This window comes from Heloderma suspectum, chromosome 4 (genome assembly GCF_057233095.1).
Source record: "Heloderma suspectum isolate Gila_16-S chromosome 4, 16-S_ref, whole genome shotgun sequence".
NCBI lineage: Eukaryota > Metazoa > Chordata > Lepidosauria > Squamata > Helodermatidae > Heloderma > Heloderma suspectum.
The window spans coordinates 253,092,180-253,105,621 of record NC_139461.1 but is presented as its reverse complement, the minus strand read 5'-3'; the positions used below and the strand labels follow the sequence as shown (position 1 = coordinate 253,105,621).

The 13,442-nt window shown below is 43.2% G+C and overlaps 1 protein-coding gene across 10 annotated transcripts in view; it reads right to left on the bottom strand.

The window, feature by feature from the left end:
• PFKFB2 (6-phosphofructo-2-kinase/fructose-2,6-biphosphatase 2) overlaps positions 1 to 13,442 on the bottom strand; it is a 63,763-nt gene that overhangs the window by 36,331 nt on the left and 13,990 nt on the right. For all 10 annotated transcript variants that reach the window (XR_014790660.1, XM_084853373.1, XM_084853376.1 and 7 more), the window contains 7 exons: positions 13,106 to 13,180; positions 12,467 to 12,523; positions 10,894 to 11,018; positions 7,455 to 7,662; positions 5,823 to 5,969; positions 5,222 to 5,326; positions 1,702 to 1,831 (listed from right to left, as the gene is read on the bottom strand). Coding sequence is in view for 9 of the 10 variants with exons in the window: in XM_084853373.1 (XP_084709499.1) it covers positions 1,702 to 1,831; positions 5,222 to 5,326; positions 5,823 to 5,969; positions 7,455 to 7,662; positions 10,894 to 11,018; positions 12,467 to 12,523; positions 13,106 to 13,180 (847 nt within the window). In the remaining variant the exon portion in view is untranslated. The remainder of the gene's footprint in view (positions 1 to 1,701; positions 1,832 to 5,221; positions 5,327 to 5,822; positions 5,970 to 7,454; positions 7,663 to 10,893; positions 11,019 to 12,466; positions 12,524 to 13,105; positions 13,181 to 13,442) is intronic.

Below are 13,442 nucleotides of genomic sequence, written 5' to 3'. Positions count from 1 at the left end.
GCCCTATCCCCATTCTCCACACCATGCACAATTTTGTACACCTCTATCATGTCTCCCCTTACTCGCTTTTCTCCAGTCTAAACAATCCCAGATGATGTAAACTGTCCTCATAGGGGAGATGCTCCAGCCCCTTTATCATTTTCGTTGCCCTTTTCTGCGCTTTTTCCATCTCTACAATTTCCTTTTTAGGTGCAGTGACCAGAACTGTATTACAAGTGTGGCCGCACCATAGATTTGTATACGGCAGTACGATATTGGCAGTTTTATTTTTGATTCCTTTCCTAATCATGCCTAGCATAGAATTTGCCTTTTTCACAGCAGCCACACACTGGATTGACATTTTCATTGACCTGTCCACCAGAATCCCAAGATCTCTTTTTTTTGTCAGTCACCACTAGCTGAAATTCCATCAGCATATACATGAAGTTAGGATTTTTTGCCTCAATGTGCATCACTACTGCATTCTAAGTGCAGTACAGAAATGAACAAACAAAAACAAAACTCAACACACTCCCTGCACTTATAATCTTGTGTAGTATAGATTCTCCAATGTTGTTATTATTATTTAATAGATTTATATATTGTTTGCCATATTTCAAAAATATATCTACCCGGTTATGTAGTACATACATTTTCTAATGTGTAGCAGTAACCCAAAGTTACTGAGCAACATTTTAAAAACATAAGGAGCCACAATGAGACTAGAAATTAAGAACAAAGACATGTGGATAAATGTTTGTAACATCACAATTTAATCCTAGTTCCTTAGGTCACCTTTTCAGTATTTCCTCACTGCACCACTTATTCACACTACCAAAGCTTAGCTCTGTTCCAGAATTTGCTTGAGTGCATGAAGGCTTAAACTCCACTCTCTACCACTTCTTGCCTGCCAGACCCCACCCTCTCAGTTCCCAACCTTCCTGCACTGGGCAAGGAGGCCTGAAGGGGAGTTCTACTCGCATTTGTTTCAATGGAATAGAACTCTCTGCATGATTGCAGGCTCTGATAAAGCAGTGTCCAGAATCCATGGAGAGTTCTAGTCATGTTCAAGCAAACACAAGTAGAACACCCCTTCAGAACATGCTGCTCAACATACTAAAATTGGGGGCAGAGGGATGCATGCATGGCCCTGTCCTCCTACCCAGTTTAAGCTCTCATTTGTTCAGGCAAATGCCTGAAAAGGGCTCTGCATATACACTCCCGCCCCACTGTATATAAATATCATACTCTCCAGGATCAGAAAAGGACTTTGTATACATATATGTGTGATTTTACATCAGCATTGAATGTCAGTAACCTTGATCAGAAGTGTAATAATTGCTTATTGGAAATAAGGGTCAAAGTACACGTGACAGTAAATACATCATTAGCAATTATGTCAGGTTTCGAAAAACACGTTAATAGCATGTGTCAATGGGAACTTTCCTTGTGTATGTCTGACGGGGGGGGGGGTGATTTTTGTCAGGATCATAGTATGGGAGGAAAGAGTTAAATCTATTCTCCCAATATACTACAGTCCTGATGAAAGCCAGAGGATCCTATGCCTGCTTTTAATGTATATTTAAAAAAAGCAACACATACACACTTGATGTGGTTGCTAATGATGCATTTAGTATCACCTGCAGTTTGGCCCTATGTTGTTCCACTTAATAACCTCATTTGTTTTGGTACAAATGTACAAAGAACTGTTCGATTTCTTACCTGCACTCTTATCAAGGAAATAGGCCAGTAAGCATCTCATTACCGCCTGGTGAGAAATAACTAGGACGTTGCCCTGACGTTCAAGCTCCATAATCACAGGTTCCAAGCGCTGGACCAAGTCTTGATAAGACTAAAAAAGAATGAAACATACTAATCAGAAACAAGGCACAATCATTTCATTTCACACATTGTTAAGGTGGAGTTTCAAAGCATTCAGTATTTTTTAATTTACTGGAATAATTTATTATTGTTACAGTGTTTTTCTATTATACATTTAACATGGCTCTTCCTTTAGAAAATTCACAGCGGCTTACATGGACCAACCTGACCATTCTAAGTGAAAATTCTTAAGGTAGACATTAGTTGCACAGAGCTAGAAGATACTCCAATTTTAAAGATCAGGAATTTTCTTCTGAGTTACAAGAATTATCCTAATTTCTGAAAATGTGTGAATGGATGCTACAAGAAGTAGGTCTGAAGGCTATACCAGAATTTTGATTTTAAAAATCTAAAATGTACAAAAAATTGAGATTTTGATGATGTAAACATAAGACTACCTGATGGAGTCGTAATGACTTCAGATAATCATCATACATATCTAAGGATTTGGTAATGGACCAGTTTGGACATCATGATAAACGATGGTTTATAGTGACAGGAACAAGCAGCAGCGAACCTTGGGCTTGCACATTCCGCTCTACTGTGGCATGGTCATAAGACGTTCAGAAGCTTTCGTTCCATTTTTTATTAACCCACGGCCTGATGTTTAAGATTAACCACAGTTTGTCCAGTTCAGATGAAATGATAAGCTGAGATTAATAAAAAATGGAAGTGAAAGCTTCCTATCTCCTTGTGGTCATTCTGGGCAAGGGGGAAGTGCATGAACTGATGTGATACTGGACTGGATGCGGGCAATTCAAAGCTTTTGTTAGTGGGTGGTTCATCTTCCCAGCTAAGTGGTGTTCAGCCTGTTATGGAGGGGGTTGCATTCTCCCTAAAGGATTAGGTTCAAAGCAGCCTTGGTGGCATGGAGCACCTTTGTTCAGCTTAGGCTGATATACCAGCTATGACCCTATGTGGTAGGGATGGCAGAGAATTCCGCCACAGATCTCGGTGAGGTCGAATGCCAGTGCATTCGGCCCCCCGAAATCTGTGGCGGAACGGCCTGCCCCCCCCGCCCCCCCGCGGATCCCCCCCAGGACGAGACTTACCTGGGGCGGATCTTCTGGGCTCCGGCGGCTGGTCTTCTGGACGGCTGCCGCCGCCGCCGCCATTTCCAGTCTTGGTAAAAAAAGAAAAAAGACATGATAGGCTACGTAAAGATTTACGTAACCTATCATGGCTGGGTGGGTTTAAAAAAAAAAAAAGACGTGATAGGCTACGTAAAACTTTATGTAGCCTATCATGGCTGGGTGTGTTTAAAAAAACAAACACCAGCGTACGCATTTGCGTTCCTTCTTTTTGGCCGTCTTAGTCTATGTAAATATTTACGTAGACTACGACGGTGAAAATAAAGGGGAACGCAAATAGCCTAGCAGGCGCTATTTGCGTCCCCTTTTGATTCGCCGTTTTAGCCGACGTAAAGATTTACGTAGGCTAAAACGGTGAATCAAAAAGGGACGCAAATAGCGCCCGCTACGCTATTTGCGTTCCCTTTTATTTTCGCTGTCATAGTCTATGTTAGGGATGTACGAAAGTCACTTACCTGGTCTCGCAGCTTGCTTCGCGGTGGGGGGGAGGCGCTTTGCTTCTCCCCCCGAAGTTCAGGCGAGGGGTGGGGAGCCGTCCCGCCTCACCCGGCTGAAATTCAGGCCAGGGGGGGAGGCTTCCTGCCTCGCCCGGCCGAAATTCAGGCCGGGGAGAAGCGCCCCGTCTCCCCGGCCGTGAACTACGAAAGTAAAAAAAAAAAAAAAAAATGACCCCGTGATAGGCTACGTAATGATTTACGCAGCCTATCACGGCTGACTTTGGAGATCTAGCCGTAATAGGCTACGTTAATCGTTACGTAGCCTATCATGGGGTTGTTGTTTTTTTTTACTTCAGCTGTAATGGCGGCGGCGGCAGCCAGTCAAAAGACCGGCTGCCGCCCCCGCCCCCGCCAAAAGCCCGCCGAACCGCCACCGGGACCCGCCGCCGGGAGGGACATTCGGCTACGGTAAGTCCCACCCCAGGGGGTGGGTGGGGTGGTGGTGGAGAATTTCACCTCCGATTTCGGGGGGCCGAATGCGTTGGCGCTTGGCCCCCCGAAGATTCGGGGAGAAATTCTCCACCATCCCTAGTCTATGTAAATATTTACGTATATTAAGATGGCCAAAAAGAAGGAACGCAAATGGTGGCGGCGGCCGTAGCCGCCGCCATTTGTGTACGCGGGGTTTTTTTTTTTTTTACCCAGAGCCCTCCACGGCCGGAAATCCGGCTGCAGATGGCTCTGTTCTGGCTGGGCCTGGCTGGCTGCTCCGCGGAGCTGCCGCAGAGCACAGCCGGCCATTCGAGGATTCCGGGGGGGGGGGGAGGAACGAAGCGCCTCCCCCCCATCAAGGATTCCACGGGGAGGGACGGAACACCTCCCCCCCCATAAACATAATCCGCAAACAGGTAAGTCACTTTCGTACATCCCTACTATGTGGACAGACATAGACTAGCTACAGTTATCCACACTCTGGTAACCTCTTATTTGGATTATTGCAACGTATTATATGTGGGGCTGCTTTTGAAAACAGTCTGAAACTTCAGGTGGTCCAACAGAAGTGGGATTGTTAATGGGGAGGGCCAATGTAATCATATTATACCAGTGCTTTGTGATTTGCAATCACTTTCAGTCCATTTGGGGGTCCAATTCAGTGCTGGAATTGCCTTTTAATGCCCTGAACAGCTTGGGGCCAGGCTCCTCCCTAGGATCATCTCCTCCCATATACCTGTCATCTTCAGAGGCCTTTCTGCAGATGTCCCCATCAAATGAGGTGAGGCAGGTAGCTACTAATGAGAGGGCCTTTTCAGTGGAGGCATTCCAGTTGTGGAATGCCCTCTGCAGAGAGGCTTGTCTGGCACCAATATTGTGGTCTTTTCAGCACCATATGAAGATCTTCTACTTCTCCCAGGTTTTTTAGTCCTTTAGTTCTAAAAAATCATGTTAGTGTGTTTTAAGATCTTTATATTGCTGCTGGCTTTTACTTTGTTTTTCACTCTGGTTTTATTCTGTTTGAAACTGTTTTTATATTATGTTTTATTACATTATTGTATTTTATTATTTGAAGTATTGTTTTGTGAACTGCCCAGAAAACTTTGGCTATTGGACAGTACAGTAATGTAATAAATAAACAAATAACCCGAGGCTTGCTGTGGGCCGCTCAATTCTGAGACGATAAACCATGGTTTATCATGACATCCAAACCAGCTCAATGAGTTCTCTATTGTAGTTCCCTTTTATTTAGCAGTTGTTCCTGCATGTCCTTGCCTGTCCTTTCAAACCTATAAAGTTAAAGTGGCAATATTTTATTAACTGATTATAAAACCTCCTCACTTCCCCTCCAGGGTAACGATAAAGGTATTTATCTTGATCCCGAAGTGCAAACTCATCTGGATATTTCTTTTGAATTTCTTCATAGGTCATTTCTTCACATACTCCCTAGAAAAATAGAAATTAGTTCCAGAAGATCAAAAAGAAATACAAAACTGCATTCTGTAGTTGTGTAATTTCTCAATATATGTGACAAAAGCTTTGCTGGCTGCCATCTACAGACAAGAGGGAAAATCATTCAGAGAGGTTATAGAAGCCTTTTTTTCAGAATACAGAAAGGTTTCACAACCCTAGATCTGGATGTCCCATTAACTTTGATAACATTACTTAGTGTGCATAGGACTGCAGCCATAATTTGGGAGTAAGCATAATTAAACTTGCTAGGATTTACTTCTGAATAAATATTCATACGATTGAGCTGAAACTTTTGAAATTAAGACTAATGATGCATTTTGCTGAATCTGGTTTACTTGCTCAGAGTAGCTAAATTCTTGTAATTTTTTGAGAGTTTTTTTTTGTTTTAATTGAGTTGATCCTTATGGAAAAAAACCTACCCACCCACCACCCTGGATCCAGCATTTGGCCTTTCCACCATTCTACTCACAGCATCAATCTCGTTCAATATCTTCCATTGCTCATATGGTACCCCCAAGGACTCTGCTGTCTGGATTGTTCTCTTCAACTGGCTTGTCCAAACCTTCAGATCCACAATCTCCTGCTCTCTGATGAACTTTTTCAGGGCTTGTGCAAACTAGGAGACAAGACAGTACAACTGAGAGGCTTGTGCAATTTTTTGTGCACTTGGAAAAGATTTCTCCTTCTTTATTACAAAGATGAGGTCATCAACATAGGTTAGATGCTATTCACATTTGTCAGGGAAGGTTGCTACAGTGGCACCAGGGAATGGGGACTTGGAAGGTGTGGATGAAATGGGTCCTTGGCAAAGCAAAACCTCTTCCCAAACAATGTATAACATCAAAAAGGTACCACATCCATTGGGTTATATCCAAATGGTGTCTCTCCAGATGGAAGGGTCTTTGATCCAGCAGAGGCTTCTGTCAACAGAACCAGGAGGGAGGCAATTTTTGTCAATTCCCCCTTCCCTGCAGCCCCCCTTCTGCCACCTTCCACGCTGTGCTAAAGAGTTTCCCAGTCCTCCAGATCAAATTTGGGGGGAGCATGGGGAGTTGCAGGAAGGAGAGGAAATTGCTGAAAACTGTATGCTTCCCCATCCTGCTGCTGGAAGCCTCTGCTGGATAAAAAAGCCTCTTGTCAACAGAGGGACACCCACTGGATACATACAAACCATGATCTAGAACAGGGATAGGCAACCTCTGGCCCACAAAACCTCCTTGGATTCCCAAAGCCCCTGGGGGAATCTCAACTGTTACTTCAAATCTCTGAGCAGAGATAACAGTGGGGATTCCCCTGTGTGCTGCTTGGGCAAGTGATGCACAAGAGAATCCCAGCTCTTATCTCCCATCAGAGAGTCGAGATAACATCAGGGATGTGGGGAGTGGGGCAACTTGGCCAGCACTAGGAAGAACTGCCAAATCTGTTTGTGGAAGGTACATGGTGCATGACCCTGGGGAGCTGGCCGCACCGCACCTTCCCCCCTTGGCAAGGACACAGAACGGGCAAAGTGCTCCAATCAAACACTCCTCCAGTCGCCACTTCAGTCAGCTTTGTTGCACATGAGCTCTTCCCAGCTAGGCAAAGCTCACACCACCACAAAGCAAGTCCCAGGCTGAAGCCCCCTGATGTCAACTGGCCAATGAAGGGCTGAGTGTGGGGTCATTTGGTTCCCCACCCCAAAAATGTCCCCCACCCCGATCTAGACAGAACATATATGTGAGGGCAGATAATAGTGCATTCTTGACTTAAGCTTAAGAACCTTTCCAATGTAAATGATCACATCCAATGTTATTCCTTTCTATGATGATTGAGGCTTTTATTAAAAAATGTCTGCTTTACTGGGAGAAATATATATTTTTACTAATGCGATGATGGAAAAATCTACAAGTGTTCTCAGAATTTATTCAGGTATTTATTAAACTCAGTCACACCAGCAGGAATGCTACCGGTGGAATAAATTTAGGATGAATCCTTTATTTCATGTGATTGTTGTAGGTGTCTTCAGCTCAACTGAAACTGAATATCTGCAGAAAATCTGAGCCTCAAATTAGCTGCTGATATGCAAATGCAGAGAGTGATGAACCTTATACTTAGGTCATACCTGCTTCCCACGTGTTGACAGACCTGAATCTCCACCAATCCTGCTGACAAGGTTGCACACACTCTCACCATGTCTACAAAGATAGATGGTGCGTGGCTGAACATGAATATTCATGAGGTAATAGACGATTTTACTTTGGATGTAATCCTGGACACGGTTGACAAGAAAGCGCTGCCCTACGTTGATCACCTTAATGAAAGAACGGTCTCTGGAATTAAGAAAACACCAGAAATAGCAGGCATCGAAACATGACTGAATTTGATGATGACAAACTTACAGAATCTATATTGGGAACCTCTGGGAATGTACGTTGTGCCATTGGTTTGAGCAGACCGAACTGAACCACTTTGAAGCTCCCGCTACTAAAATATTAACAGCTGTAGATAAAGATGGCTATCAAGGGCCTGCTATGCAACTGCATGTTCATCTCTTACTGGCTGTAGCATCAAGTGGCTTGAATATGGAAGTGGCTAGAATGTAGGAATAAGCCAACACAGAAGCCCCCTTGTACTTGCCTGGTGGCCCCATGAATAATGCATGAATGTGAGTAAGATTAATAATCACATATAGAACTTTCTTGTCACCAAATATTAACTCTAATACTACACTTTTCAATGAGCAACTTCACACATAAAGCTATGTGTGAAGTGAGACATAGTACGTGTCACTATACTATGAAGTGATATAGATATATAGATGCATATAGATGTGTGAACTGGTTGCAGGTTGATATCATACTCTGTTATCCTGACTGCTATAATGGCCAAGCTTATTTATTTATTTTCATTTCATTTGTATACTGTCAATAGCTGAAGCTCTCTAGGCGGTTCACAAAAGTTAAAACCACAAAGCGCAGCATAAAACAATATAAAATATAAAAGCTTAAAACCACAATATAAAAGTACAACCAGAATAAAACCTGGCAGAAATGCAGATATTTAAAATACAGATTTAAAACAGCAGAGCTAAAAGAGTAGGATGCTAAAATGCTGGGAAGATAAAAAGGTCTTCACCGGGCGCTGAAAGGAGTACAACACAGACGCCAGGCGAACCTCTTGAGGGAGCTCATTCCACAGCCGGGGTGCCACAGCAGGAAAGCCCCTCTTCCTGGTAGCCACCTGCCTCACTTCCTTTAGCAGCTTGCTCTGTCCTTGCATTCTCCCTTGACTTTTGCCCTGTTGGGTTTGTTTATTCTGCTGTGCATGCATGACTGGATACCAGGCAAACTCATTTTCCACATAGTTTACTCAAGTTTTAAATGTTACTGTAAACTATTCTTTGCATGATTTCTTATGTGTTCAGCATGGTGATTTATAAGGGTGACAGTTAACAAACATCCCTGCCAATGGTGTGTAGAAATAAAGCCAAAACGTAGAAATATTTTAAAACATGGGATAGCAGATTGCTGTGTAAATCAAAGGCAGTACTCAACAAGGCTGCTGTGCTCCCACTGATTCTGTTGCGCCAGCAGCTGCCTGTGACTGCTTGTACAGTGTGGATATAGTGCTTCATAAAGTTAGCCCCAAAATGAGTGGAAACACTGGTTTCCAGAGTGGGACGGGTCAGCAGAGCTCCCTTCGGCGAACTCTGTTGACCTGCTCTTGTTCCATAACAAGCATTTCCACTTGTTTTAGCTTGCTTTCTGAAGCACTAAATCCCCATTGTGCAAGTGGTTGGTCCCACTGGCACACAGGCTCAATCAGATACTGCCCATAAGATTCATTTACAAGTAGCGATGGGTGAATTCCCCTCCACTCAGTATTCACAAGCTTTCTCAGAGAACTCTTGGGGCATTAAGTATCGTCATTTTGGAACTTTTGCATAGCACAGAGCTGTTTAAACTATGATTAGTTGACTAGTTAGCAATGAAAAAGAGATGAACATTTGTGGGGAAGTTGAAAATTCACTGATTGGCTCAGAATGTAAAATGAAAATCTGCGTATGTGCAGAGAAAAATCTATGAGGAAAATGATGGTTGATTTGTAACACAACTGAACCTGGAAAAATTCACATTCTGAACCAGAACTAGTAACATCATTATTTACAGCTCAGTAACAGTTAAAGTAGTTGGGGTTGGACTCGATGGTCTTATAGGCCCCTTCTAACCCTACTATTCTACGATTCTATGATACCAGTAGGCAGACAGCTATAAACCTATAATGCAATCCCTGTGAACCAAAAATGGACAAGTTAGTGCTGTAGTAGATGAGTGCTTAGAGTGTCAGAAACATATTTCGAGGAAGTTACAAGAAAAAACTCTGTTTTTTACAATGGAGACCTCAGCGATGGAGAACTTCAAACATGCAAGGACACTGCTATATACTACTAAAAATAGAGAGGAATCTTGGAGCAGTCCCAGGAGACAAAAAAAGGGAACTTGGTATAAAATTGCTGTTTCTGCTACTAAACAGGGTGGCTTTGGATGCTCTAAACAAGAGGAGAAAAGAGGAAGTTCAAGTCACTTGAACTTCCCCTCCCCTTGCTCCTTTAGAATTTCCTATGTTTCTGTCAGGGTGGAAACTGAGCCGATAGAACCCCAGAGCAGTTCTGATTCTGAGGAGGAACAGCAATCCGTGGGAAAGGAGCTCGCTCATCTCTCACAGGCGCAGCAGCTGGCAGAGATTCCTCCTGCCAGCATTCCTGGGATAGATAGTGACCCTGGCAGCGAGAGAGTGCTGGAGGGGGGCTGGACGCTTGACGCCGACGCCGGGAGCGACGACAGTTGGAGGGCGCGAAAAGGTGTAGCGCTCGTTTGGTGCGCAAGCAATGGTTGCGTCCCGAGGACCCAAGGGAAAGAGGGAGGATCTCTCCCTAGCCCATAAGTTCAGGGTCTTCCTGTGATTCTCCTTCAAATGGGGACCAACTGCCTAACCTGGAGCATAGGCTACTCTGCTATCTTTCCCCAGTGCTGTTCCTTGCTTAGTCGCTGGTGATTAGCATCTGAAAGAGTCATTAAGTTGTAAAAGGATTAAAGCCTTGAAAAGAATCCTTTTGTCTGTGTCTTGAGTTGGCTATTGGAGTAGACTGTAAGAGGCAGCTAGGGCGCTCTTGACAGTTTCATATAATATATTTCTGGAAATAATAAAGTGACCCCATATCTGCTCTACTTCTATCCTCAAAACATAACATAGCTTGTCTCCAGAGATGTGCCAGTGGAAAACAGTGGGTGGAAAGTTACTTTCCTGCCCCTCCTACACCCAGCAGGCCCCCTGAGCAGCCTCTTCTGCGGGTCAGGGTGCCCACCTGAATGGGATGGCCTGTGGTGTGGGGAGCTGAAAGGCCCCCAACTCTCGGGAAAGGCTGTTCAGGGGGTTGGGGGAGGTGCTAGCAGTTGGAGGGGGCAGGAAAGTCACCTCCTGCCCACCCCCTTCCGCCAGCGTGTCTCTGCATCCAAACCTATGACTCAGAATTCCCACAGCTCCTTTGCTGTGCATCTTACTTGTCATAATTAACTGGATCAAGAGGCTGATAGGTGACCTTATAGCACTCTATTCGCTTCAGGAAATCATCCATCACATTCTCTCGGTTTCTCTCTGGGTAGTCGGGGCTGGAGACTTTCACTTCCTGATGGAACCAAAAAAGACTTTTTAAAACGTAAGCAATCTTTATATATATTTAGTGATACAATCATATTCAGCAATACATATTCAATGATAGTTTATACATAGCAGCGATACCTTCCCTACACTTCTGAAAATATATTATTTAAAGTTAGTATCCAATGTTAGTCCTACACAGAGAAGACCCTTTGAAATTAATGGTATTTAGGTTACTCATTACTAACTTATGTCTCATTCATTTCAACGGCTCTACTCCACGTAGAAAATAACACTAAATACTACCCTAAGCATAGCTGGCAGGCGTAGAACTTATTTCTATCGAAATACGCATGCAATTGTGCTCTAGATGTCTATCTTCTCCTGGCATAGAAACAAATTCTAAATGAATACTGTGGCATTTGCTATGTAGAGTGGTAGACTGGGCTTCTCTTTCTTTTACCTTTGCATGCAAGATGTTTGCAGTACAATCTTCATAGGAAAATATGTCCCAAGGTCAATAGATTAATGCCTTCATTGTAGCTTTGAAACTCTTACATCATTCATGTAAATACAACTCTTTGCCTTAGCTTTCCATGCCTGAACAAATAGTGACTGTTTTCTTCTGGAACTGAATCTAAGGAAGTGGCCACCAGCATCTAAGGAAGCAGCCACCAGTTTCTACAAAGAAACTTCATATAAAATTGCAACAACTAAATGCAGCAACAGTCTTAGAAATGTAACGTATGCACAGTTATGGGGGAAATATATATATGCAGAATTGGCCAATGGCAGCAGCCACCTCCCTCCCACCCAAGAATGTAGCATCAGCCCCGTGGGGCATTCTGTCCCAAGTTAGAAGGGAACCCTGCTGCACTGCTGAGGACAGCCTAATTGCTGCTTGAAGTGATAGCAAAGTTTTTCTTTTCTTTTTTCTTTTTCTGTAAAGAAAAGGGGAAAAAAGGAGAACCCCTTGGCCACCTCATCATTAATTAATTGTAACCTCAGCCGCCACCCAAAAGTTCTGAGAATTTGCCTACACCAAAGATTAATCCAATCTCTGGGGACCATTCTCACCCCACAGAAAGCTATGAAAATTGCTGGGCAAAATATTAGTGTTATGTAGCTCAGTAGTGTCTCAATAGTTCTCCAGAGTTTCAGTCAGGAGTCTTTTTTTAGCCTTACCTGGAGATGTCAGGGATTGAACCTCGGATGTTTTGCATGCAAAGCACGTGCTCTATCACTGAGCTGCAGCCCTTCCCTAATATATATTGCTCACACAAAATTCATTGTTGCACAGAATGCTGCTACACCAGTGGCAAGCACAAAAGACGCACAGAGTGTTGAGCTTGTCTTAAATATCACAAACTTTGAGATCTGCCCCTAGTAACAATGAAGTAATGCCAGCCTTTTTAGTGGCTGAAAGTTAAAGTAGAACACTTCATGGCCAGCCTTTGGAGGATGTACAATACTAACCAAAATATTGGCAGCAATGACCTCTGGATCATCACAGACAGACTCCACAAAAAAAACCTGCAAAGGGAAAATATATAGAAAAAATGCTTAGTAAACCATGTTGACATTCATCATCTTGGAGTCTGAAATGTCTCACTCAGATTTTGTACCTACAGTAAGTATCAGATCCCTAATATTCCTAATTTAGAAATAAATCCTTCCTAATCAGAAATAACCCAAAACAAGATAATAGCTGCATCTCCATAAACGCTTCTTACATAGTAATTTAGTGCTTTATTGTTCAACTGTAAGCACAGGAAACATTTTGGAAAAGGCAGATCATTTTCTCCTTCATCCTGCTAACTCCACAAATGTTGACTGCATATTGTATGTTGACTGCATGATGCATGCTGGCCCTACAATCAACTATGTGAACAGATGGGAGATCAGAATGAGCTAAAGGCCCTGCTGCCCAGGGGCTGAGGGAATGGGTTATCCTGGATGGCAGCACAGGAGCTTTGCTCATTTACAGGAATCCAAAAATGTGCTTACCAGATTGCCAGTGGTGTCAATACCTTTTCAACTGGCAAGCTCCTGCTCCAGCACAAAATGAGTCATTTCTGACTTTGTACGGGGACAAAGTTGCAATGAAGTAGTCACCTTAAAAGAATTGTCTTTTGCAAAAGTTAAGATCATGTCACGCCTCTCTCGGGTTGTGTTGGTTGCATCAAAGACCTAAACAAAAAGGGGAAAAAAAGATAAACTTGTAATATTAAGTAGCAATAGCTGCAACTGCTGGAATTGCCTATGGTATTTAAATATCTTATGAACATTTCAGTCATTGGGAGACAAAACATAAATACCCAGATGCCTAGACATCTTTGAATCTCACTAATTATTTAATAATGGATGGTACTGAAGCCCAACTCAGAGCATAAATCGCATGCTGAATCTCAAAGAATTCCAAAGAAGGGCAACGCCAAAGAGTGTTCAAACT